Source organism: Coturnix japonica, chromosome 1 (genome assembly GCF_054131305.1).
Source record: "Coturnix japonica strain WE chromosome 1, WE-NBRP24, whole genome shotgun sequence".
In the NCBI taxonomy this organism is placed as follows: Eukaryota; Metazoa; Chordata; class Aves; order Galliformes; family Phasianidae; genus Coturnix; species Coturnix japonica.
This window is the reverse complement of record NC_140663.1, coordinates 13007019-13034342: the sequence shown is the minus strand read 5'-3', so window position 1 is coordinate 13034342 and position 27324 is coordinate 13007019. Positions and strand designations below refer to the sequence as shown.

Here is a 27324-nt window from a genome sequence, read left to right as displayed (position 1 = left end):
GTAGGATTACAAACATTGCAAATGAAACTCAAGTCTCCTGAGGATTCTGCTGGAACTTCTCCAAAGCTTGGCAAGCAGAATGCAGGGCTGGGCATGTGGAGCTCTGCTCACTGGTAGGAGGCTCCAGGCTCATGGGAAGCCTCTGAGATACGCTATGGCTGCCAATGCAGCTCGAAGAAGGTGCTTGCAAAGTATATATGTCAAGTTTATGTGCTTCGTATAATACAAAGAAATGACAATTTTAGTATAGTTATTTAGTATCATTAGTGTTGGTTTAATAAATAGAACAAACAGACCACACTCATGAAAGGGCAACCTATGGGATTCAGAATTAAGTTGTGCTGCTCTGTCCCCTTAATATGAATTCTAAATGCATTGGTATTCTTATCTTAGCACTCACACTGAGAATAGAATGCTGAGGAGTTAGCGATATGCTTGCAATGTAATTAGAGACAATAGGCAGTGATTCAGAAGAAATTTGCTAGCTCTGCAAAACTTTCAACCTTACAAATTACTGAGTGGTTTTATCATAGTGCTTCAGTACCACCAGGAGATGATGCCAGGAAATCACGTTTGAACAAACCCATCGCTTGTTCTTTTCGTGGAGCAGTTGCCATTCATGCTCTCCATCCCTCATCTCAAGCAGTAAAGAAAATATGTCTGCAAAAGTGATTCCTCTTCAGTTTTGTGTAGGATCACTTATGACACTTGCTTGTTCTTATCGTGCACCAAGGCATTAAATGACTTGACTACCCTTTGTCCAGCCCTTTCATCATCCATTAGATCATCCTGGCTGTAGCAGCAATACACTGCTTCACTGCAGTTGAAATGGAAGTGAATTGCAAATACTTGAATCAGTGGGAAAGGCAGCACAGCTGTCATTTGCTTCTTTGGGATTTCTCCCCTTATGTTTCTGCAAGGCCGCAGTCAAATGTGAGTGCTAGTTTTGTGTTGGAGATCAGGAAAACAACTACTTGAAATGAGTCCATGGAGATAATATGAAAATTCTGGATCGTCACATACATGTGTGAGTAGAAGCCATACAGGGTTCTGTGGTCAGGAATTGCTTATCAGCAGATCTGAGCGAAGAATTTGGCTAGAAGATTTTCCTGCTAAAAATGTGATTTTGTTTAAATTGGAGAATGCCACAGCTGAGTGTATGACGGAGTTAAACACTCCGTTAAAGAAAACAATACGTCCAGTTCCAAAATGACATTTCGGAACAGAAAGCTATTGTTTGATTTACTAAATGCTTCTTTGAAAACCCTCAAATCCTTGGCTAGTGATTTCAAAAGCTTCTTTTACTCCCCTCTATTTTCCATGGGAGGTACTTAAGTTTCCTGCTTTGCTTACCCGGGGACAGATTTGATCCATACCCAACACTGATCTTCAAAGCAAGCGGCCAGTCTGCATTAACTTGCAGACCTTCACCCCGACCCTCTTCCACCCCTGTCAGCGAAAGGAGAATAGTCAGCTGTTTGTCTTGGAGGCCGTTTCTAACCCAAATGGGTTCGGGCATCTTAATGTCTTGTAGTAAAACTCTGCATCTGTATGGTTGTGTAGTACAGAATGAATTAGTTTTTCCAATTTCAAGTTACTAAAGTACTCTAGTCTATTAGACACAGCATTTAAAAGGAGCTTACAAGACTTTGTTTTTCCCCATTCCAAATGAAGGACGTTAATTAAAGCCATCCGTCACTTGCAACTGAATGATACCTAAAAGACTTATGCATCCCTAGATGTACCTGTGTGTTCCTCAGTTTTCTTGGGAGAAAAAAAAATGATAACCAGGCATGTGCTGACATTAGCCATGGTAAAGGTACTTGAGTGCTGTGTCAGAGTAATGAGTGTGCTGGTTAAGCCAAACTCTCCAGAGCCCAGCTGAACTCTGAAGAGTTTGACTTCACCCTGTTGGAGTACACCAGAAGCGAAACTGCTGTAACAGAGAGAATCCTTAGCAGGCAAAAGGTGGCCATAGGAATAACTGGAGATTAATGAACAAAGCTGTAGAGAAGCAAGAACTGCTGTGGCTACAGGTGATGCTAGGGGTTTTTCACCAAAAAATAGGCTGGATGTGGTACGTTGGATCGTTCTGGCATGGCGTTCACTTAATATCTAGGAATCAAGGGGTTTCCTGTTTTGATTTCACTGATGGTGGTGATCAAATATCACATGAATCCTTTCGTTGGATCAGGATGTGGAATATCCAGGGCCCAGGAGTCAGGCTTGTTTAACTTGGAGAGGAGAAGGCTCTGGGACCTTATTGTGGTCTTCCAATATATGAAGGAAGTGTAGGAGGGGAAATGGCTGTTACATGGGTTGATAGTGATTGGACAAAGGGGAATGGTTTTAAACTAAGACAGGGGAGGTTTAGGTTAGATATTAGGAGGAAGTTTTTCACACAGAGGGTGGTGATGCACTGGAACAGGGTGCCCAAGGAGGTTATGGATGCCCCATCCCTGGAGGCATTCAAGGCCAGGCTGGATGTGGCTCTGGGCAGCCTGGTCCGGTGGTTGGTGACCCTGCACATAGCAGGGGGTTGAAACCAGATGATCTTTGAGGTCCTTTTCAGCCCAGGCCATTCTATGCTAGAGAGGTTGGAGATGGTAAAGGTACTGTTCCATGGGGCCTTGGAGAGCAGAACAGCTCTCAGGGATTTCTGGCTGGCTAAATATCGTTATTAATGCAGTGTCTAGAAATGGGGCTCTAACATCTGATAGTCTGGCTGGTGAGGAACAGAGCTGGTTTCTGCAGTGACTGGATGCTTCACTAAGGCCATTCTGATTCTGAAAGAGACACTCTGAGAATCTCAGATGTCTCCCATCAGTTCCACAGTACGGAGCTGTCTGTGGGCTGTAGCTGTAGACCATACCACAAATGTAGAAACACATCCAAAATGTACAAAGCATCAAGAAAATAATGTACCAGAATCTCCCTGTTCCAGTGCTGGGGGAGACTTTTTCTTGTTTCCCTTTACCTGATTTAATAATTGAGATAAAATTACCGTCATTTTTACCTTTATTTTCAAAGCTGGTCCTTTGCATGGATAGTGTCCTGGGTAGATCGTAAAGAAGGGGAAGTCCAGCACTTTTGAAAGCTGTTTGGTACATGCCACAGTCACACAGCTGAACTCGGGCAGAGCCAGCAGTGCCCATTTCTGCCCTTGGTGCGGAATCCTAAATGGAGAGAGAACCCATAGTTGTGTTTCTGTTCACCTTGTACAGTTTTCTTATGAGTCCCACAAAGCTCAGTTTGGACGTTTCATAGAACTCAGGAAACGTGATGATCTTCCAAGTGCTGTGTTGTATTGAGAGCCAACGACTCTCTTGGCTATTTATCATCTCCTCTCCCAATGGGCAGTCATAGAGTTTGAGCTGCAGCTCTGTGAATGTGTAAGTGCTTGACATCTCCCTCCTCAAGCTCAGCATTTTCAGGCTCCATAGATCTTGTAATCCACATTACCGTGTAAACATTACTAAATGTTTAAACATTACCGTATCAACCGCCTTTCCTGAACATGCAGGTATTCAGAAGTGGAATCACCAACATTTATTAATTTATTTATATATTCCGCTTTAACCTTTTTAAATCCACACGTAAATACAGAGATCTGATTTTCCAGCAGCGCCTATTCGGGTAACTTGATCACATCCCTGAGAAAAGCCACATGTTGTTTCCCTTCTTTCTGTGCAGTGGAATGTGGACAATTCATCATTCTACCCAGAGCCTTATTAGCTGTCAGAAGGGTTAACCGACCTCCTGCAAACAGGAACTCGCCAGTTTGCCTGCAGGGAACATATCCCATGGCAGGCTGACTGCTTAAGCACTTTGGATGTAAAGTAAAAACAATCTCTTGTGTCGGGGTATAATTCAAAGAACAAAGGACCATTTTGCTCAATTGTGCAGGCAGCCGGAGTTATTTCTGCCTCTTGCCTATCATATTCACATTGTACAAGAAAGTCGTTTCGCTGAGGACTGATTTGTTCTGCTGAGGCTCTTTGTGCAGTTCTTGAACTGAAGACCACCACTGTGTTTTGAGTTGGAGCAAACAATGCCCAATCATGAAAACAGCTTTGTTTTGCCCTTTTTCAAAGGGGCACACACTTGGGGTGCATGAATTCGTTTGTGGACCATTTTGAGCCATGAGCCTCCTTCGAGGACACCTGGTAAATGGATGCTTAAGTGAAGGCTTTTATCAGGTATTGCAGTCCTGGAGTGTGTGCTTGACCTGCTTCAGCTTTCCTTTGCCGTGATGGCAGGTAGATGACCTGCATGTTTTCAGAGTCTCTTTTTATTCTTTGCAGGGTCCCTTTGCTGAGAGCTTTGCAGGCTGGTAGTTCCTCTGCTGTAGCCTGTGTGCTCTCTGCTGTGAGCCTGTGGATTGGTCCTGGTCTCCTCTGAAGTCACCTCAGCTTTTAGGATGCACAGCATCTTGTGGAAGGGAGTTGTGCAGCACAGCTCACCACTGTCACCAGCTATCTGCTGGTGTTTTAGGGGGAGGTGCAGGGGAGGCTGTTTGTTTCTCAGTGTGTTGCATTCCTCAGTTACTCCCTGCTGCTGTGCTGGGAGAGACAGTGACCGGTTGTTCCTTATTCACCTTTTCCATTTTGATCATGTTTTGCTCTTAAATCTTCTGCTGGGCACCTGCCTGGCATCTCTTTTCCCATCTGGGCAGCTTTGCTCAACTTACCCTGGTAGGAATGAAACGGGATCTTTCGGTGGCTGTTGGGCTGATGCCCCAGCACTGCAGGATGTGCCCACCCTCACCCCGTTGTTGGGCTGTTTCTGATACATGACACAGCTATAATCAGCTAACAATAACCCACAGACCACTTCTGTCCTCATTTCACCATCCCATTCTGCTTTTATGTTCCTCAGTCCTCACAGTGCCCTTTTCTCCTTCCAGCGTGCGACTGCAACCCCCGTGGCATCCAGACCCCGCAGTGTGACCGCACCACAGGGCAATGTATCTGCAACGAGGGGGTGGAAGGGCCACGCTGCGACAAGTGCTCGCGGGGCTACTCGGGCTTCTTCCCCGACTGCGTGCCCTGCCACCAGTGCTTCGCCCTCTGGGATGTCATCATTGGCGAGCTGACCAACCGCACCCAGCAGTTCCTGGACAGGGCAAACACCCTGAAAATCACAGGGGTCGTTGGCCCCTACCAGCAAACTCTCAGCACCTTGGAGGAGAAGCTGAGTGAAATCAAAGCCATCATCACTCAGAACCCGGCTGCTGAGCCACTGAAGAACATTGGGAATCTCTTCGAGGAGGCAGAGTGAGTACGGTTGCGGTTAGGTGGATAAATCCAGCTGGGTTAGAGGGCACCCTGGCAGGCCACGGAGCATCTCAGCATGGTACCAAGCCCCCATACCATGAGCAGAAACCTGGCTGAGAAAGAAGGCAGGAGCAGCACAGGCTGTGCAGGGCAGCTAATTACCGGCTGCTCATTAGCACTGAGCTGCTCATGCTTGCTTTGCGCTCCCCCCGGGGCAAAGGACAAGCACTGCTATTGTGTGAGAGAATGAAGAGGGGAGAGATTAAATTCCTGGATTTCCGCCTGTAGCCGATGGGGATGGGTTGGAAACTTCGGGTTTCTTTCTCACTCTGAGCTTGGGGTGGGGGAAGCAGCTGCTTGGTCACAGCACTTGTTTCCATTCTGCTCGGGGTCAGAGCCTGTATTTTGCTTTAGAGCTGAGCGTACTGAAGGAAGGGGGTTTGTGCTTTCACAGATGGGGCAGTTGTGCAACTGCTAGAGCTTTGTTTGCACATTGTCAGGGGACTGCACAAAGCAAGTGGGAGAGGATCAAAGCACAAACATCTCAATTATGGACGGGCTTGTACCCTGCAATCCCCTCTTCAGCTGGAGAGCCCCACGGGGCTGCTGCTGCTGTGTATGGGCTCTGTGTACTGAGGGAGCACCTGTGGAGCTGCTCTTCTCTAACCAGTGTGTTAGAGCTCTTTTCTGGCTGTACAGAGAAAGAAGTATTGGATTTTGAAGGGCTGCTGGCAAACAGCAGCCTGCTGAGCTGTTGGGGGAGATGGAAACTGATCACAGAGGTTAAATACTGCCCAGTTCTCTCAGCACGAGCAATTGCCGGGTGTGGAGGGATCGCCATGGATGGGAACAGTATCCTGTGCCCAGCTCTGTTCTGCAGCAGCTCTGCCTTGAATTGTGTGGTTGTCTTTCCTTTTAGGGTTATCCCAGCAGCTGAAGCCTCCTCCTGGGTGTACTATGGTGGTGCAGGAGGTTCTCCTTAGCCCCAGAGAATGGCTGATGGGAAGGGATCTTTACAGAGGAGCTAAAAGAATCCATTGTATTAAAACCAAACCATCTCACTGTTTCCCCCCGCCTCTTCCTGAAGTTCAGATCTGTCCCATGAGTTCATAGTAATCAAAACTGCATTTGTAGTTGGGGGGCTGGGGGGATGAAGCAAATTATGTATGGATCATAGTAGTCAACTCTGACCTATGCAGTTGCCATGGTACAAGAGCATTACACCAGTCCTCTGGAATCTGCCTCCAGTTAATCTTACACAAAGCAGCTGTTTTCTGAGCAATTTGGTGCTTTGAGTTTATAAACGTGCTGTAGATTAAAAAGTAGTTTTGTGTGATAAAGGAAACAAAGCAGCATTCTAGGTAAGGCATGTTGTTACAAATCACAGCTCTGCTGTGGGAGCAGCATGGCACAGCTCTAACCACTGCTGAGCTGAAGTGAGCCTTACAGCCCTTCCTCTGCCCCCACTAAGTGCTGCTCCTCTGTTCTGCAGCAAGCTGACAGCTGATGTTACCGTTAAGATAGCGGACATAGAAGCAAGCCTCTCAACCTTAGCAGAGAAGAGCAATAGCACCGATGCTGACCTGAGCGTGTTGGAGACAGATGCCAAAAGCCTGGATCGCGTCGTGAAGGAGCTGGCAGAACAGCTAGAGTTCATCAAGATCTCTGATGTTCGGGGTGAGTGTCACACGGAGGGGGAGAAAGCAGCGGGGTGGCTGAAGATTTAATTACTGCATGGTCTACCCCAGGTTAATCTTCTAACATGTAATGAAACTCAGTTCTTAGAGGGCAGCTTCTCACTGTGCATTAGTGGAGTTGCTGATGCAGCAGAGGCTCTTTTTTGCCCCCTCACCCCTTCCCTCTCTCTCTGTGCATTGCAATGCTGGCTCAAGTTCCTGGAGCACGAGAACTTCAGAGACTTTAAGACTTCAATTAAATACATTTTAGATAGGGGCACAGCAGTTGGAAGTGAAGCAGATTCCAGGATACACCCGCACCTTTCAGCTGCTCTCCCCAGGCTGTTAAGTTCTGTTTGAAAAACTCGCTGGCCCTTTGTGATAGGAGCGCATTGCAAGAGCCCATAGGAGTGCATTGCATGAGCCCAGTCCTTCCCAGGAGAGCAAACCTTCATGCCCGCTGGGATGGCGCCACGCCAGGCTTCTGTTATGGTCAGAGTTTGCTGAGAGGCAGGCTGCCCAATTCTGGGGAAGTTTTAAAAGCTGACCTAATTCCAACTTGAAGTATTTATTTATTTTTTAATTTCCTGCTTTGCAGGAAGTCTGAGGTGGTTCCCAATGAATGTAGGGTTTCACAGAATGAGGCAAAAAGATTGTAGGAACTGGGGAGTCCCTGGCTTGTGGCACTTTGTGGAGGAGAGCTGCTCTGAGGTGCAGAGTGTGGCTGTTCCTATGGGGTCCCTCACATCCCTCCTGGGGCCTTTCCAGCTGTTGTCCAAAATGAACGCTTCTGTAAATCAGCGTCTTTCATCAGGAAGTTGTTTCTTGGGAGAGCTCTGAGCAGCTTCCAAGCAGTGACTCCATACACCAGACATCTATGTGGCAACAAGAACTAATGGCGTATGCGTGTCCTTAGAAAATGGAACGTTGCCCTATGAACCTAAAAGGTTGGGTCCCCATTCACCCTCAGGGCAGAGTTAAGTCAGTTCCTGTGTCAGAGAGCTGCTTAACTTTAAAACCAGCAAACCTCACAAGCTTTCAACCAAAAAACAATGGAGTGTTCAAACAACAGCACAAATGTTGTCATCCTTACAATAGCGCGGAGTGCAGCTAAAGAGGCTGTTGTTTGCTTTGACTTGATGCTAACCCAGATGTGCCATCCACCAGCCTCCGTGATTTAAAATTACTTGGTGTTACTTAACAGATTTCTGAGCGGCTCTGTCTGATTTCTGCAGGAGCCTTGGACAGCATCACCAAGTATTTCCAGATGTCCCTGGAGGCAGAGGAAAGGGTCAATGCTTCCACTGTCCACCCCGACAGCGCCGTGGAGCTGTCAGCGCAGACGCGGCAGGAAGTGGAAGACTTAATCAATGAGAAGGAGGCCCAGTTCAAGGCTAAGCAAGAGGAGCAGTCACGCCTCCTGGATGAACTCGCTGGCAAGCTGCAAAGCCTGGATCTTGCTGAAGCATCAGCAAAGGTATTTGGCTGAGAATTCCTGGGATAAAACCTACAGCAAAAGGTCAGGCTTGTGAAGAAGCAGCAGGCAGGGAGAAGCTGTTAAAGCCGGACAGTGAGAAATACAGTCTGTTCCTGTAAAAATGCATGTTTCATTGATGATGGGGTATTGCGTGGGTTCTGAGACACCTATAGGTTTTCAGACATCAGCCTTCCATGTTCTTCCTCTTGCTTCTAGAAGCTCAGCCCTGACAGAGCACTTTGTCATCACATCCTAAGCCAAATCCCTTTGCTGTGGGCAGAGCTCTCAAATGCAGCAAAGTTTAGTGAGCCCACTGGACCAAGAGCCAACTTCTTAAATGTCAGTTAACATGCTTGCTTTTCCTGGCCTGCTTTGTTTTTGCAGCATTCCAGAGTACACACCATACCTGTGCAGCACTCCTACTCATGCTGCCCTCCTTGGTATTGCCACACTCTCATCCTTCTGCTTGGAACAAAGCAGAATTTGCAGGGAGCTGGAGTCAAAAGGGCACAGTCCCTGTTGAAGCTGCCTGCTCATCTGTAAATATGATCAAGGGTAGTTTTCTCTGGGGCGAGGCGGGGGTGTTCCTTCAGTTTCCCTTTGAAGGCAGCCGACTGCATTCAGAGAACAATCCCACTTGAAGTTCCACAGAAGGGAGAGCTCATTAACTCCTCTGGGCAAGGCTGGGCCTGTGTGTGAGGATGAGGTCTTCACACAGTGAATTGTCCCCGGTCCTTTACAATGACAACCACCCACCCCAGTCCTCTGCCTCCCTTTTCTTGGGGAGAGAAGAAAGAGGCATCTTTTTGTTTCGTTTCCCTGCCCCTACATTCCTGCCTAATGTGCTCTTAAGGACCGAAAATCTTGGTTAGATGTTATCAAAGCAGTAAACACTGAGTGAGTTGCTTGGAGGTGTAATCATGGGATGCAGAAACAAAATCTTTTTGCTTTCTAGCTACTGCTGGGTTGCCTGCCAAGCAGGTAAAAGGGAATCTGTTACACTTCACAGGAGCCAGCTGCAGCTAACTTGGCACAGCCCCTCAGTGTTCCCAGAGAGATTCTTGGCTGAAAGTACATCAGCTAGTGACTATCCTTTGGCATGAGGAGTGGGGTGGAAAGGGAGAAGAACCTCACAGGAATAAAGGATTTTCCATCTGGCTAAAACAACTTCTACTGATTTCATTGTCCAGTTGGCCACAATAGTGGATAAGCTCAGTAAAAATTGCCAATTAAAGTAGTTTTACTTTAAAAAAAACAGCAGGGAGTTGTGGAAAGGGCATAGAAGAACTAACATCATGCAGGCATGGACCCGTCTGCTCTACTTCAGCATCATTTGCTATCATAGAATATGCCGACTTGGAAGAGACCCATAAAGATGGTCAAATGTGTTTAGTTGTGCTGTGGTATTTAGGATGCCATCCCCCTCACGGCTTAGCAATAAAACTGAGGCTGTGATCGCTGCCCTTGTCTCCTTCCCAGATGTGTGGCACTCCAGTGGGAGCCTCTTGTGCCGAGTCAGAGTGCGGGGGGCTGCACTGCCGGACTGATGCGGGGCAGAGGAAGTGTGGAGGACCTGGCTGCGATGGGCTGGTCACTGTCGCTCACAACGCGTGGCAGAAGGCCATGGACTTTGACAGAGACATCCTCAGTGCACTGGCAGAAGTTGAGCAACTCTCCAGAATGGTAAGACATAAATCAATTGCTGTGATACGAAGGAAAAGAAATCTCGCAGTGGTAACCCAAGTTTAGGCTCTAATTAACAAAGTATGTGCCTGGTTTACTTCACGGTCCTTCTTTCTAGTTGCATAACGTCATCAGACTTGTAAAGATACTCAGACCTCAGCCTGCTGAAGGAACGTTTCATGCGTTACTCCAAACATTAGCAGGAGTTGTTTAAATTAGCGTTGGTGGTGTGGATCACAGCCAGCTTTTAAAAGTGTTCTGTGAGTTTTATGAGAAGAAGCATTTCTCATTACTGTTACCTCTGCCTCCAACTGCATTTCTGTTGTAAATCAGGCCCAAAAGCACACGCAAATACGCAGTCAAGCCCTTTGCTTTCTTCTCTTCAGGTTTCTGAAGCAAAGCAGAGAGCTGATGAAGCCAAACAGAATGCACAAGAAGTTCTGCTCAAAACCAACGCTACAAAAGAACAAGTGGACAGAAGCAATGAAGATCTGAGAAACCTTATTAAGCAGATCCGAGACTTCCTCATGCGTAAAAACCTTAAACTCACATTCTCTCTCTTATTTCTACATCTGTGAAAACTCTTTTTGGCATTGTTCTCCAAGTGGTAACACAATACTCATCATCCTCCCTGGCTCTTTTCAGCCAGATTTAGTGGGTATGATGAAATCTGGGAATGAGAAAACCGAGACAATAGGAAAGAAAGGCCGATCTGTAGCCCACTGCTTCGTTCCTTTCAGCTGAGACCATTGTGCTTCTCTGACTTGCCAAGTGTGTTCCTACGTTCTGGCCAGAACGACACAGTGCAGTTAAAGGGGAGGACAGTCACGGTTAGAAACTGTGAGGTTATGTAGGTTTCTTCATGTGAGAAAATGGGTAGAGGTTAAACGAGGGCCCTTTTCGTTGCTGAGCGGCAGCAGGGTGAGCCCATTCCTTCCCTGTTTGCACAAGGCTGAGTATACTGTTAGCACCAACACATTTACATGCAGTTGGCTTCCCTTCCTCTGGGCTTGCAGCCCACCACAGCCCCAGTACAGGGTAGCTAATCACTGAGATCAGCAAGAGTCTTCCAAAAGAACGAGGCTAGGAGAGCCTTCGTGCCTGCTGGGCCTCTCCTTAAAGAGAAGTGTCAGCCTAAGGAAGCAGTTTTAATACCCTGACATACTGCAGTCTGGAGGAGGAAGCTTCTGCTGTGATGTTGCTTTTTGAGGGAGCAGGTGGACGAGAATGTTGAGTATTGAGACCTGACAGCAGGGGGCTTTCACTCACACCTGTGTCATTTCTGCCTATCTGTAGAGGACAGCGCTGACCTGGATAGCATCGAGGCAGTGGCTAATGAAGTGCTGAACATGGAGATGCCCAGCACCCCCCAGCAGCTGCAAGCCCTGACAGAAGACATCCGTGAACGTGTGGAAAGCCTTTCTGATGTGGAGGTCATTCTGCAGCAGAGCGCTGGAGACATTGCCAGGGCAGAAATGTTACTGGAGGAAGCTAAAAAAGCAAGGTATGCAACCCCATTTTGCATTAGTTATTTACAGTCACCGAGAACTGGAACAAGACTTCCATTTCATTCTACCAGGGAATACAGAGTTTACCTTATCACAAAGCAGATTCCCCATTCCTTCACTATGGGGCAAAAGAGACCCCTTGCAGTGTGTGACCATTGCAAAGTAAATCCTTTTAGTGCTAACCTAGTTTTGCTCCACAGCAAAGGTGCAACAGATGTTAAAGTCACCGCAGACATGGTGAAAGCAGCACTAGAAGAAGCTGAAAAGGCTCAAAACGCAGCTGAAAAAGCCATAAAACAAGCTGATGAAGATATTAAAGGAACTCAAGACCTCCTGACCTCAGTAAGTTATTTCCATATATACTTTCAGATGCAGAAACAGGAACATGTCTGATATTCAGAAACCAATATAAGGGCGTCTAAGGAAGGCAAATCAAAGTCTGCACTTAAAATGAGTCTAAACCATTCAGGCCTTTATTATGTAAACATCTGAGTAAGAAAATAACTAGTGGTCTACATGCTCTTAACAAAGCAGAAAGGTTTTTCTCACCCCATATCATGCACCACTAATGTTACATGAGTGGGACCACAGCAGGTGTGCCAAGATGCCTATGAAGTCACACATATTAGTCACTTGGCAGTAGTGTATTGGCATAACCGTGCTATCTAGCAGTGCCATTCACTGCAGCAGGAGAAAACTGAAGCTAGATTGAAGCGGTAATTGCTGTAATTCTGTCAGATAACGTATTATCAGGTTTTAACTCGTAGCTCTCATGAGACCTTAGTGCTAACTCAACCCATTCAGTCTGGCCAGCTTAAGAGATGGACAACTTCAGACATTTAGCGCTATCATTTGATATGAACTTGTGAACTTCTGTTTGCAGATTAAGCAACTCTCGCACATGTAATGCAATCAAATCATTCTTAATGAAGCTCCCTAACGCTTCTGAAGACTTCATTGTACTTATCTTACAGCAGTGGGCTGTTTCACCCCAATTACAATTGTCCTCTTTTAACAAAATGAAACACTTCTTAAGTACGGCTTCTACTGCTGTGACCCAGTGAGTTGATCAGAACTTACTCAGAAAGCTTGTATCATGTTCAGTCTTTGTCCCTCTTTCTGTTAGATTCAATCTGAAAATGCAGCATCTGAAGAAACACTGAACAATGCCACTTTACGCCTGTTTGCGCTTGAGAGGAGCGTTGAAGACCTGAAGCAAAAGGCTGCTACAACTTCAGCAAACATGGGAAACATAGAAGAAACAATTGCTTCTGCAAAGCAAAATGCTGAAGAAGTTAAACAGGTAAGAAGTCTGGGACAGATACTAAAGGAGAGCCAACAAAATTCACCCTGGGGCTGGGTAGGTGAACACTGCTGGATTCCTTTGATCCACTTGTTGGCTGTGTGCTGATGACAAAGAAAAAGTGCCTAATGCACTTAGTGAAGTGTTTTTTACTCAACCTGTTACTAAATGGAAAGAGAGAGAAGCATCAGGAAATTGTCAGGTTCTAGAATAGCTGCAGGAAATACACCTCACTGCCACACATCAGCCTTTCACAGGTTTGCTTCTGTCTCTCAGCTTCTCCGTCTGCCACAGATGAACTGGCAAATATAGATGGAAAACAAAATGGTTTCTACAGTGATGTTCAGGCCAAACAAACCTTAGTTGGGCATATACAGAATCAAGTGGCAAGAATAAATCCTTAGCTCAGTATAAAACTAGTCTCATCTCTAAGTATCAGAGATGCAGAATTCACTCCGACCGTATGGCCTGATTCCCATTGTCTGCTGTACACCTTCGTAATACCAAAAGAATGTTCATTAACAAAACAATCGACAAATCTGCCAAAGGAAGTTTTCATTGCTGCAGCCTTTTGGCTGGAATTAGCCCATCGGTCTCAAGAGACATTTTCTGCTACGAGGGATGTATTATCCATGTAACAATTATTTCTAAACACTGAGTAGTATTTCAGGTGGCCATCAGACCCCAGAGGATTCAAGTATTGCCGCAGACTGCTAACTTGCTTCTTACTGGTTGAATTCATCTGTGCTGTAGAACTCCCTTAACCTCACAGGGAAAAAGCACAGCTGAGAAGTAAACCTGATGTCATCTCCAGCACTCTCACCTTGAGAGCCAGGCAGCTGTTCTTAATGAAAAGGCAGCAAGGGTCTCCCTCCCCTACTGCCCTGAGTTCCAGAGTTGTGTAACTGCAGTCCATGCTGAGTGTTAGTGTTAGAGCTGTAGAACAGCCACAGATGTGCCAGAGGGCACTGATGAGTCTTTGTACTGACTCTTCAAATCTGGAATATCTAACAGGAAATCCCTCGGCCCTGTTGCTGCTTTTGTTACCTTAGCTGACACTGTGCTCTCTTTAGCCTGGATATTGAGTTACTCCTTCCGCATTGTCTTTTGGGTGGCTCCATCTTGCGTTTCTATCTGGAACGACAGGTCCTCGACACGGAGCTGAACAGCAAGTACAAAACCGTGGAGGATCTCATCACCAAAAAGACAGAGGAGTCGGCTGATGCGAGGAGGAAAGCTGGCATGTTGCAAGAAGAAGCGAAGGCATTGCTGGCCCAAGCCAACAGCAAGCTGCAGCTGCTCAAAGGTAAGGCTGTTCTGAGCAGGTATGGTGCTGCTGTAGAATACAAAGCATTACCATGCTGTTAAACCAAGTGTCCATCAGCAGCAGGAAAAGAAAAAAGAAAGTTAATTCTTTGGTGCTGAAGTTTGAACTGCTTCTTGTATTTTTGTGGACACAACCTAATCGTGAATCAAAGGTTTGAATTAAAGAGAGCAAAAACTTACAGAGAGATGCAAACTTCTGGTACGGCACCTATCACTGCTCAGAGAATCACTACACAGAAGAATTAGACAGCATAAGTAACCACGATTAGGATGAGGACAAACCCATTCGGCAACACCAAAAACAGTCAAACTCCTGACTGAACCCAGAACACCATATTCAAACAGTTCCCACACACACACCCTGGGAATGCAGTTAAATCAAAGGGCAACGAGGATCCAGCAGGTCCAGCTTACAGATGAAGCTAAACACAATGGCCTGTTAAAACTGATTGAAACAGGAGGGAGCAGCCAGCCCAGAACTGCCAGGGAGGAAGCAAGGTCTTCCTTCTGTTTTTGCCAGGCCAAGAACCCATGCTTCCCCTCACTTGTCCTGCACAGTTACAATGACTCACTGAATATTTGGACTGTAACAAGCCTAAACTGCTCACATCAACAGAAGAGCCTCCCAGCAGCAGGGAATGGCAGTTACTGTCAACACGAATCGAAGCACACTTTTTGTGCTCAGAGAAAATTACTTTGGTTGCTTTATGTCCCAATACTAGAGAAACAGAAGGTGCCATTCCAGCCTTTGCTACTATAGGTCAGACTTTCTTCCACAAGAAAATAAACTTGAATGGCAGTTTTTCCATAACAATTATGATTTGATTATTTTACCACATTAAAACATACCTAATTAAGCTGTTTTTCTCTTCCTTTGCTGACAGAATTGGAAAGTACATATGAAAACAATCAGAAAGTTCTGGAAGACAAAGCCAAGCAGCTGGTGGAGCTGGAAGAGACCGTTCGTTCCCTCTTACAGACAATCAGCCAGAAAGTTGCTGTGTACAGCACCTGCTTATAAATGGGAACAGGAGACACTCGTGTTCAGGATGGGTTTTAACAAGTATTACACCGGTTGTTTTTGACGTTACACTGAGACCTGGTAAAGTGAACAGGTTTGATATTGACTTCTAAGTCACAGAACCAAAGAGAAGTAACTTTTTGACATTGAAAATAAACAGTACTTTTGTATATCACTGTATGTACCTAGTATGACTCATTAAGTTCTGTGTCATTTTCAGTAGCTGAAACTAATCCTTGAGCTTCTGCAAGTCTTGTTTTTAAACTAGCTAGAGATGTCCTAATAAAATACTGCTTCCAACTACATCATTCTAAATAAGAGCTCTAATTACTGTGACGTATAGGATGGTAAATCAGAGTTAGCAGTGAAAAAAGAAATACCTCCCCTCTCATTAGGTAGCATTTACACCATAGTACTCTACCAGGAACGTTTACTCTCTGCATGATACTGCTTTTGGCTTCAAGCAAGTTTCATTTCACTGTAACACTTCTGATTTGAGGTGGGAGTAGAGATAAGTATGGTGTATGTTTCAAGAACCAAATTTACATGGTAAACCATGGTTGGAGGGAAAAATAGCCACTTGTGAAGCACACACAAGGCAGCATCCCCAATGGCAATGTGCGTTTACATGCACCGACTGCTTACTGACATGAGAAACATTGGGTAAATACTTTTTCCATCGACAATTAACCTCACACTTAACCAAGGTCAGGAGTTTGCGAGGGCAACTACAGCACTACTCCATCTAATTAAATAATTTCCTCATAATATCCTGGCAGAGCACAGAGGGTCGTTGTTGGTCATTGTGCAGAGTCCAACTGGAGACCTGTAACTACCAGTGCTCCCCAGGGGGTTGGTTCTGGGTCTGATCTTGTTCAACATCTTCATCAACAGTGGCCACCCTTAGCAAGTTTGCTGATGATATGAAGTTGGGAGGATTGGCTGACACACCTGAAGGCTGTGCTGCCATTCAACGAGACCTGGACAGTAAGAAACTGGATGAGGTTTAACAAAAGCAAGTGTAGAGTCTTGCACCTAGGGAGGAATAATTGCATGCACCAGTACAGGCTGGGGGATAAGCTGCTGGAGAGGAGCTCTGCTGAGAGGGACCTGGGCGTCCTGGTGGACAACAGGTTGGCCATGAGCCAGCAGTGTGCCCTGGTGGCCAAAAAGGCCAATGGCATACTGGGGTGTATTAAAAAGAGTGCATCCAGCAGGTCGAAGGAGGTGATCCTCCCCCTCTACTCTGCCCTGGTGAGGCCTCATCTGGAATATTGTGTCCAGTTCTGGGCTCCCCAGTACAAACAAGACAGGGATCTCCTGGAAAGAGTCCAGCAGAGGGCCACAAAGATGGTGAAGGGCCTGGAGCATCTCCCCTATGAAGAAAGGCTAAGTGAGCTGCATCTGTTTAGCCTTGAGAAAAGAAGACTGAGAAGGGACCTGATCCAGGTCTATAAATATCTGAGGTGTGGGGGGCAAAGTGGTGAGGCCAGACTCTTTTCAGCAGTATCTGGAGACAGGACAAGGGGAAACAGACAGAAACTGGAGCATAGGAAGTTCCGCACAAATGTGTGCAAGAACTTCTTTACAGTGAGGGTGACGGAGCACTGGAACAGGCTGCCCAGGGGGGTTGTGGAGTCTCCTTCTATGGAGATATTTGAGACCCAGCTGGACACCTACCTGTGTGACGTGGTGTAGGGAACCTGCTTTGGCAGGGGGGCTGGACTCAATGATCTCTGGAGGTCCCTTCCAGCCCCTACAATTCTGTGATCTAATCTATATCTTCCCTCCTTTGGTGTAAAACCATTTCTCTGTCCACTTCTCAAGCCACTGACATAATGAAAAGGACAATCCCAGCACACACTAAGACTCTCTTCAAGGCAGAGATTCTAATAAAATGAAGTGGCACCCTGCAAAACAAGAGCTACTGGCATTGGGCACGTTCCCTTTACATGGTATTTGTTTGTGAGTCGTCTTCTATCCACCAACCTGGACATTAACAAGTCAGCAAACAAAACCCAAGCCGGTCCTCCAGCAACATTAAATATTTATTAAGCTCTCTCGCTACAGGAGAGACACAGAGCGCAAAATAGAAAACAGGAGAGAAGGAAGTATGTCTGAACTGTGTGGAGAGCTGACGCTGCAGCCCTAACAAGTGGAAGGTGCAGAAGAATAACCCTCACATCATCACACTTAACAGCAAGCGAGGCTTTGCTACCCATTTGCTTATCATTTCAAGGTTAAAGAGAGTCGGACAATGGAAGCTTTACGAACAGGAAGTAACAGTAAGAGTAGTTTTCCTTCAGTCTTTCATTTCTCCAACACTTGATTTTTTTCCCCAATGAGTTTTCAATATGAAAACATGATGTGTGGAGAATCACACATAGAGTGATTTTATCTTAAAAAAGTCAACACAGAATTAATCAATTTACACGAGTCCCTCTTCTCCCCAGATCCTAACGCTAATAGATCAAAACTAATTTTGGTACTCAAACGTAAGTAGGTTAAATACTTATTTAATCCTTTCACAAGGAAATACATTTTTGTGCGGAAGTGACAGTGGCATTAAGTGCCAGAGGCATGTTAAGTGCCAGCATCCAACTGCTTTAGTCTATCACTACTTCAAATAAGAACACACCAGGTGTGCTGGACACCTGTACAGAGCTGTGAGCAGCACACCTGATCATCCCATGCAGCAGCAAAATGTTTGGTTTTGAAGGAAAGAGTTCTGTCAGGCTGTTTTTCTGCAACATTCATGATGTAAATAAACATGTAATATTAAGTATTTAATTTACAGAGACTGGATAATTCCACTTGTTCCAAACTCTACTTGTTTACATATCTGATGCCTAAAGTGAAGAGATTCATTTAATTCAACCCTAAAATCCTCAAACTCGCCTTCCACAAGGGCTCGCAGTCCGTTTTCAGACGCACTACGGATGTTCGAAGAACTGCTCCTTCGCTTTAGAAGTTGATAGCTTTGCCAAAAGACGCCGCTAGGTTCGCTTCCCTGAAGGCTTCTGACACCGTCTGCAGAGAACAAACCAAAGGTACAAACCATTAACACCTACACGTAGTTACAACGTGTCTGTGAACACAGGTGTTCAACAATTGCTGTAAAAAACTTACCGGATGGGCATGGCAAACTCTGGCCACATCCTCACACGATGCTCCATACTCCATAGCAAGGGCTGCTTCATTAACCATTTCACCAGCACCCTGCAGTTTAATGTTTGTAATTAGAACAGATCTTTATACAATTGTCTTGTTTCTCCTGAATTGCTAATTAAGAAATATCCAGCTTTTAAAGAAGCATCTTTTGCTAAAAAGAAAAACCCTAATATGACCAGCACTTTGCTTCAGCTGTGTTCTTGTGCCAGCCCAAATTACTCTGTCAATCTGGTGGCTAAGCTAAGCTTAAAATTAAACAACACGAGAACAGCAGCACGCTGCACAATACTCACTGAGCCCAAGATGTGTGCACCCAACAGCCTGTCTGTTGACTTCTGACTCAGTATCTTCACCATGCCATCTGTGTCAGCGTTCGTCTTCGCTCGACTGTTTGCAGCAAATGGAAACTTCCCAACTTTGTACTCCACTCCCTACAAAACAGACAGATTTGTTACTGATGTGGAGTTAACGATGGGAAGCTCAACAGGAATGATGCAGCCATACAGGCGGATAACTACAAAAATAGGTCTAAGACAAAACCAGAAGGCAGGTGAGACATGCACAGAACAGTGTATGAAAATAACAGGTATAAAGAGGTATCAGAAAAGGAAAGAATAGCATAGAAATGGTATTAACTTCACAAAACAGAAGTTATTAAAGAGCAGTGTGGTCCTTTGTGAAAGCAGCATGCAGGAAGGAACCATTCAGCCATACACCCTACACAATGAGTTCAGGTAGAGAAATTCTCATGTGAGAAGTAGTTAGATAAAGCAACAGCCATTATCACACTATGAAACCATCTCCAAAACAGAGTAACAGCTTTGAACAGGAAGAAAACAGTACCTCTTCTTTCAGCTGCTCTTCTGATTTGCCGACCCAGGCCACTTCGGGGTGAGTGTATATGACAGAGGGCACGCAGTTATAGTCGATGTGAACTGCACCTCCAGCCATCCCTTCAACACACAGAATGCCTTCATCCTCAGCTTTGTGGGCCAGCATAGGTCCAGCAACTACATCACCAATAGCATAGATGCTATCAGATCAATGAAACACAATTAGATTCTGTTCAAAAATGTACTAGCACACCTCAGCTACCCCACAGAAGCGTTTAAAACAAGACTGGAGTTTTCAGCAAAATCAGATTAAAATACCCATGCACAGAAGCAACCTAGAGACCACAGAAACAGTTTCCACTGAACGAGGACAGTTCAAGAACCACTGCCAGCACATCCTGACTTTAAATTACAGAGCTTTAAAGGCTGCCTAAAAATCCTCCAAACATAAACTGAGCTTTTCTTTCAGAAAAAAAAGCAGCTATATTAAGCAATTTTAAGTGTCTTAAGTTAAACTTTTAAAAGTTCTGCTTTAAAGAAAGTAAACATGATTAAATATGACTTACTTTGGAATTTTGGTTTGGAATCTGTTATTGACTGGGATCCTCCCCCTTTTATCAAGTTCAATTCCAAGGTCTTCAAGTCCGAGGTTCTTTGTGAACGGCCGCCGACCAATGCACACCAGGAGCACATCACAAGTGATGACTTCTGCTTTGCCACCAGCAGCAGCTTCAACACTATAGAAAAACAAGAAGCAAGAATGCTAAGAGATAAACCCACAGTACTGTATTTCACTGACTAGTGATTAATAAGATCCAGATGGTGACCTAGTGGCTGAACCTGGCACCCAATGCTTGCCTTAGGTCTATCCCCCACTTCTTCCTTGCAAGACTTGAAGAGCAGGAGAGGAAGCAAGGGCCAGCAACTCTTACAAATTTGTTAACAACTCCTAGACACAGAAAGTCAGGTTATGCATCTGTTAACAAGTAGCACAACCTGCTAGGAGCAAATCCGTACAGCAAAACAACTGGTGCTGAGTGCACAACATCCAAGTTATTTGTACTTCAGAGCGAGGCAAAGTCATGCACAGAGCAAGCTTTCACCAGGTCCAAATGGAAGAACTGTTAGCAGCTGTCTTACATAAAGTGCATCTGTCAACAGCATCTAGAACAAGTTCAGTTTGCAACCTGAGTACAAGCACAAAACAAAGAATGGTAAGCAGGGTTAATTAAGAATCATATTTCAAAAGCAAACACCTGAACCTAAATGAAACTCTAAACACAGAGATCTACATGAGAATCCAGGCAGTATCAGTACAGCAGTACATAGAGGCCCACATCTAGGACTTCTCCAGTGGTGGAGGACAGACTACACTGAGCTATGGAAATACAGTAGATACAATTCCTTGTATTGAGATTCCAATGAAAAAGGCTTTTTAAGCTTAGGTTACAACTCTAACTACAGCTTACGCTGCCAGTCTGCACAGAGAATATGTTGATAAGAAAAGCAGCCTTTTTACACCAGCACACCAACCCAGGCCAATGGAAACTCTCCTGTATAAACAAGTTTGATTTCAATAAAGCCAAAGTTACAAACACACTAAGTTATAATACAGGATAAAAATGAAACTTCACTGAAGAATTAAGTATCATTTAATTCCCATTTCAATAATAATATAAGACTGTTTTTGAATAGGTTTGAAGGGCTGAGTGGAAAAATACAACCTGTTTCCCATTGGTTTTACGTTCAATACTTACGCTACATCAATTTTTCCATCCGGTTTCTTGGTAGCACCAGTAACTTTGGTGTTTAGCTTAAATTTAAGACCCTGCTTCTGAAGAATACGTTGGAAGTTTTTAGAGATCTCCATGTCAATTCCCATTCCACCAACGTGGCCCATGAACTCAACAGCAGTCACATCCGCACCGAGGCGCTGCCAAACTGAACCCTGCGGTCACAACAACATACTTAAAGGAAAAGCTTTTTGAAGGAAAACTTCAGCTTTCTTTACTGCAATATTTACCATTTAGACTGGAAACAGCAAAAGATGATCAACACAGCAAACTTATCAACATTTGAAAACCTTTACAGTGCAGGATATAACATGCCTGTTTCCAATAGTCCTTCTGAAAAGATGGATTTATCATTACTTGTTTGCATCCCTAATGCTTCAGTGTTTTAACTTATGGAATTAAGCTTTTAAATATATAGTAAAGAAAACAAACAGGGATATTTTAGGCTACAGGCACAGAAAAATTAAAAATCAAATAAATGGAACGTAGCTCAGAGAACTCAAGATAAGATTTCTGTGGTGTCCTAATACCAAAGTAAAGCAAAACAATAACACGTTATAGACAGTTTATGCAGTAAAATATAACTACTGCTGCTTCTGCACATGTATACAGCCATAACCACTACCATCGCCTTCCCTAAAGCCATGTCCATTCTGTCTTCATCTACACCTGCCCTGCTCAATGGCCAGCAGGCATCAAATATAGTGACAAAATTACACTGTTACTTTATAAATAAAGGACTAAGAAGTTTAAATATTCTCTTACCAGTTCCACACCGATGACTCCTGCACCAATGACCACCATCTTCTCAGGGACTTTTTTCAGGGACAGAGCACCAGTGGATGACACGATATTATCTTCATCAATCTAGTGGCAAAGAAAGCCACAAAGGGAGACTTACCATCTCTTTTATACATCATACGTAGGACAGAAGATGAATTCCAAACAGATGCAAAAGTATTATACATTAAATGATGTGGTTATTTCACACTGAAAAGTAGCACCAAGATTCCAAATACGTACAGTAATTCCAGGGAAGGGAGCAACTTCTGAGCCTGTAGCTATGAGTATGTTCTTTGTATTGATAACTTGTGTGCTGCCATCATCTTTGGTTGCAGTGACTTGGTTTTTGCCAGTTATTTTCCCAAACCCAGATACATGTACAACCTTTAATAACCAAGAACACAGAAAGTTAAGGTTCAAATTACTTACATAAGTTATGCTACACTTAATCAATCTCACCAGAATGAAGCTGCTAATGCAAACCTTTGCATCGACATCCAGAACAAATCACAAAGCCAACACTGTTCTTTTAAGTAGACCCAAGAATGAGCTGTTCATTTAAAATATCTTAGAAGGGAAGCATTCAATCAGCCCTTGCCAAATCCCTGATCAAATAAGCTTACATGGCTAGAACGTGAGATGCAAAAAGCAACAAAAGCAAGAAAATTATACATTTACTTGAGTAAATAATCCAAACTAACCTTGTTTTGCTTAAATAAATGAGCAATTCCACCTGTTAAGGCCTTCACTGCACCGCTCTTCTGTTCCATCATCTTCTCCAGATTCAAGCGGATTCCTGAAACTGAAATTGAAAAGCTTCAATGGAGCATTCCACTTTTATTTATAGGAACTGATCTACCGTGAACAGTTCTGACAGGGAGATGCCCCAAAATGCTCCCATTAAACATGAAAGGTCATGTTTAACAACTGGTATGTTACAAAGCAGTGTTAGTCTTTTCAAGTGTAACTTCTCCAGCCAGCAATTAAGGAACACACACATTCCTAAACCTCCAGCTGGCAGAGAAAGGATATTGGTTGCAAGTCAATGCAGCTTTATGACCAATCTTCCTACAATTATAGTAGTCAGACCTGAACCATTCACATTTGTTTCTTAATGGAAATCATTTAGCTCAATAGACACCGCCAAGTTGCTCTGCACACTCACTTTCAATTCCTCTGTTAGCGAAGTCTTTTCCATGGGCCAAATGATAGAGGTGCGAGTTGTTCAGCAAGGCCTAAAACATACATACAAAAATGTCAATGGGACACAGCTGCAACTGGATTTTTTACCAATATTTTTTAAAAAATGAAATTACTTGAAAAACAACCTCTAATAAATCTGACATTAGTGCTTTAAAAGGTGTATTTCAAATACGCCAACTACGTGCAGAAGCTCTTACTGAGGTGTAACTTGAGAAAATACATATAACAAAAATAGAGAGTAGTTAAGATCATTCCTACCCCTTTCTGCTCTTTTCACTAGAGAAAGTGGAAATGATAGCACTGAGAATAAAAAGGTAGGGACAGGCTTTAAGCAAAGGAAAACAATAGATGGCTATGATTCAGTAGAACTTCTTCATTAGCTCAGAAAATTTGTCAACAAAAATACTGGGAGGATATGGAAAAACTGGAGGAGGAAAGAATCTATACTGAAATCACTGTTAAATTTTAGTCTGTGCAAATATCAGTTCAATGCTGTAGCTGAGTTGTGCTGAAGTTGTTACAACTGTACAGTCAGACTGTTTAGAGCCAGTTCAGGTCACTGGATTATTACAATTCAAAAATAAAATCAGAACAGTTCCTTTCTAAGTGCATGTAAAGATCAGCAGCTTGAAATACAGAATCTCCAAACTATAACTTGATTAGAAACTGCAATATAAAAAGGGATCATAGAATCACAGAATGGTCTGGGTTGAAAAGGACCTCAAAGATCATCTGGTTTCAACCCCCTGCTATGTGCAGGGTCTCCAACCATCAGATCAGGCTGCCCAGAGCCACATCCAGCCTGGCCTTGAATGCCTCCAGGGATGGGGCACCCACAGCTTCACTGGGCAACCTGTTCCAGTGCATCACCACCCTCTGTGTGGAAAACGACAAGTGTATTGAGCATTGACTTGAAAGGACTGAGAATTCCACACAGCAGACGCTAAGACAAAACCACCTTAAACTGTATTTAAATAGCATTTAATTGCTGTATTTAGATAGTGGTTACCACACAGACTTACCAGCTCACTGGGGAGAAGATGCATCTGCATACACCTCCTGCTTTTATCCCTCTTCCTCTCACTTAAGAAACCCCACAAAACACAGTTTGTAAACAAAACATTCCCACTGAATTAATAAATAATGCAATCCTTTTAATTCCTTTTATTCATGGAAATCATTTGGTTGCAAGTTATTTTTCTAAACAAAGTATGTCCATCTTGGAAAAAGTAAGTAGGGGTTTCTAAAGTGATGCATGTAGGACATATAGATGTTAATGAAGTTATGAACAACAATGTACCCTTACCTTTGAAGGAATACATCCAACATTCAGACAGGTTCCACCCAATGTTTCATTTTTTTCTACACAAACAGTCTGAAGGAAAAAAGGAGGGGAGAGCATTGTAAACCTTTTGGCAGCAAACAGAGATGTCCCTTCCTCAGTGATGAGCACAGAACATAAGCACCAAATAAGAACCTCTCAGTTTATGCTCCAGGGAAACAAATGTGCAGAGAAGTGACTCCCCCGATGAAAGCCTGTTGTCATTTAACTTGCTGCTTTTGTGGTAAGCAGCAGTAACAGTACCATGAGGACTCAACATCAAATCAAAGGACCACAAGGAGACCAGCTGATCCCCAGCTACCCCTCTTCCTGTTTTAAGCACACAAACATAAGATGATCCAAGTGCTTTAACAGCTGCACTATGGATCAAACAGCACTAGACTGCTCTCACCTTTACCTGGTAAGGCTTTGCCTCATCCGCTTTAGATTAACTTCACTAGGGTCAAAAGCAGATGTAAAACTGACTTTCCAAAAACTCTATTCTGCTACTGTTACACATTAGGTTAAAATATACTCAGAGGCATCACTGAATTCCAGCTGTTGGAGGAATAACCAATGAGGGACAACACTCTTAACTACAGAAAACTGAGGCTGAAGGGACCTTCTCTGGAAGCCATCTAGCCAAGTTTCTTTCTTGAAGCACAGCATCAAAGCTGTCTCAGATGGCTCAAGGCCTCGACAAGCCAAGCCCTGAAAATCTATATGGGCGAAGGCTACATGCAACCTGGACTTGTTCCAACATTTCACTGAACTCTTCTTGTAAACAGGAGCTTCTGTCCTTGCCAGGTGGTCTCATCACCTTGGTTTTTTCATGCAGTCCTGCTGTCTTACTTCAGAGGCACTGGGATATACCGGCCAACAGAGCATGCACAAGTACACTTAGCAATGCCTTCTCAGATTATAAAGGACTTCATGAAAGAATGATGCAATGCCAGGAGAGTAAACTGGTCTTGGGTTAAAGAGAAACAGCAATGCTGCTGATGTCTCACTCATGAGTGAAAATGAAACTTATGAGCATACTATTTCCCACTTCTAAACTCCCAAATGGCCATCGAACTCCTCCAATGGCACTAGGAAACCACATCAGCTGAGCACTGTTTTGGTACTTACCCACAACAGAATCACTGCATGTTTTATGTAGTGGAGAGGTTGAAGAGTGATCAGAAGGTCTCGAAAGGTCAGTTCTTACCTTAAAGCCAAGCTGAGCTGCTTTGATTGCAGCAACATAACCTCCCGGGCCAGAACCAATAACTGTGACATCGGCATCAACTGCAACAGGGAACATTACAGTTACTCTTTTCAGTAATTAAGACTTTACTGCAGGACCAATTTATTCCTGAAATTATTCATATTTGGAAATGCCAAATAATGGAGAGAAAGTAATAAAAAAGCTATTAAAATTATGCAATTTAATACTAGAGAAATTACACTTCACAAAATGACTTTCCAGACAAAAGCAAAGGTTGTATAGAGGTTTTTTGACAATATAAAGTCTTAAATTTCACAGGGAAAATAATGTAAAATGAAATTAAGCAGATGGGATGCATCTGACCCATCCTTCCTGCTATAAAACCTGTAACCCCAGATGTCTGAGCAGTTTATTTAAGCATTTTACCAACAAAATTTCTTCTGTTGCTTGTCACAAAATATACATGAGCAGTGCATGCCATGGGATCATCAGATTATAATGCAGGAAATATGGCTGAAGTAAACTTCTGTGTAACCCTTATTGATTATGAACACAGAAGCAGCTGTGAACTTTGTACATTTGTTTCTAGCAATCATAACCTCCTCAGCAATATTAATCACTGCCACTGTTCTTACATTATGAAGTTCAGCTTCTAATTATACCTTTATTTTGACAGTAAATCTGACAAAGAAGAATTTATCATAGAAATTGGTGAGGTTGTAAGGAACCTTAAAGCCCATTCAGTCCCAGGCTCCTGCCGTGGGCTGGCTGCCCCCCATCAGCTCAGGCTGCCCAGGGCCCCATCCAACCCAGCCCTGAGCACCTCCAGGGATGGGGCACCACATCTCCATGGGCAGCTGTGCCGGGGCCTTGTCACTCTTCCAAAGAAACATTTCCTAATATCCAACCTGAGCCTCCCGTGGTGCAATTTATGTCCATTCCTGTCGCCCTATCGCTGTTATGTGGGAGCAGAGGCCATTCCCCACCTCACCACAACCTCCCCTCAGGCAGCTGTACAGACCAACCGACATCTCCACACAGCAGCAGGGCAGGCTCAGCCTCCAGGACAGAAGTTCTGCTTTATGTTCTGATCTTTACCCGCAGTGATTTACCTTGATCGGCGTAGGTCCTCTGCGGCACGGCACACACCCCTTGGAGACCATGATGAACTCGATCAAAATGGCTCCTCTAGAAGAGAACAAGCCACGGCTTTAAAAACTGAAGCTCGACCCTGAAGAAAACAGGAACGCGGCCCAGCGGCGAGGCCACGGCGTGAAAGCAGAGTAGCACGGCCAAGCACGGCCAAGCCCAACCCAATGGCACGGAGCCCTCCGGTGCCCCCCGCCCGCCCCTCGTTATTCCCACAGCGCCGTACCCGAGCGAGCGCGCAGGAGACGCGGCCCCAGCGCTGCATGGCGACCGCCTGCACGGCCCAAGGACTCCGCGGAACTACGCAGGCGCAACGGGAACGGGCGGCTGTACGGGAGCCGCAATGGGCCGCTGCGATGGGGCTGGGTGTAAATGAAGGGATGGTCGGCAGGGGGCGCTCTGCTGTTACCTGAGCGGGGCAGGGCGGCCCGCGGGGCGGCAGCATCGCGCTGCTGTGGAGATCTGAGAGGGAGGCAGCGTAATGCCGGGTTTCAGTATTATAAAGCATTTCAGTTATTTAGAAGAACCTATAGGATAGTGGAGCGATCGTCCTGTTAACAGCTGTGCAGCTGTCAGCTTCCTGCTGTGAGA

General features: G+C 44.6%; 2 protein-coding genes across 2 annotated transcripts in view; one reads left to right on the top strand and one right to left on the bottom strand.

The window, feature by feature from the left end:
* Positions 1-15573, top strand: part of LAMB1 (laminin subunit beta 1) — a 37587-nt gene extending 22014 nt beyond the window's left edge. The window contains exons 24-33 of the mRNA XM_015851498.3: positions 4907-5276; positions 6769-6953; positions 8188-8429; positions 9909-10112; positions 10499-10643; positions 11409-11616; positions 11821-11962; positions 12747-12923; positions 14070-14229; positions 15134-15573. Coding sequence (XP_015706984.2) covers positions 4907-5276; positions 6769-6953; positions 8188-8429; positions 9909-10112; positions 10499-10643; positions 11409-11616; positions 11821-11962; positions 12747-12923; positions 14070-14229; positions 15134-15270 — 1970 coding nt within the window. The 3' untranslated portion in view covers positions 15271-15573. The remainder of the gene's footprint in view (positions 1-4906; positions 5277-6768; positions 6954-8187; positions 8430-9908; positions 10113-10498; positions 10644-11408; positions 11617-11820; positions 11963-12746; positions 12924-14069; positions 14230-15133) is intronic.
* Positions 15574-17300: 1727 nt separating this feature from the next.
* Positions 17301-27037, bottom strand: DLD (dihydrolipoamide dehydrogenase). Its single transcript, XM_015851484.3, has 14 exons — positions 26960-27037; positions 26697-26772; positions 25585-25664; positions 24360-24428; positions 23016-23085; positions 22552-22652; positions 22091-22234; positions 21833-21934; positions 21032-21222; positions 19841-20011; positions 19285-19474; positions 18735-18872; positions 18400-18489; positions 17301-18300 (listed from the first exon to the last, which is right to left on the bottom strand). Exons 1-14 carry the CDS (start codon positions 26996-26998, stop codon positions 18235-18237), a joined length of 1527 nt encoding a protein of 508 aa, XP_015706970.2. The 5' UTR covers positions 26999-27037; the 3' UTR covers positions 17301-18234.
* Positions 27038-27324: the final 287 nt, after the last annotated feature.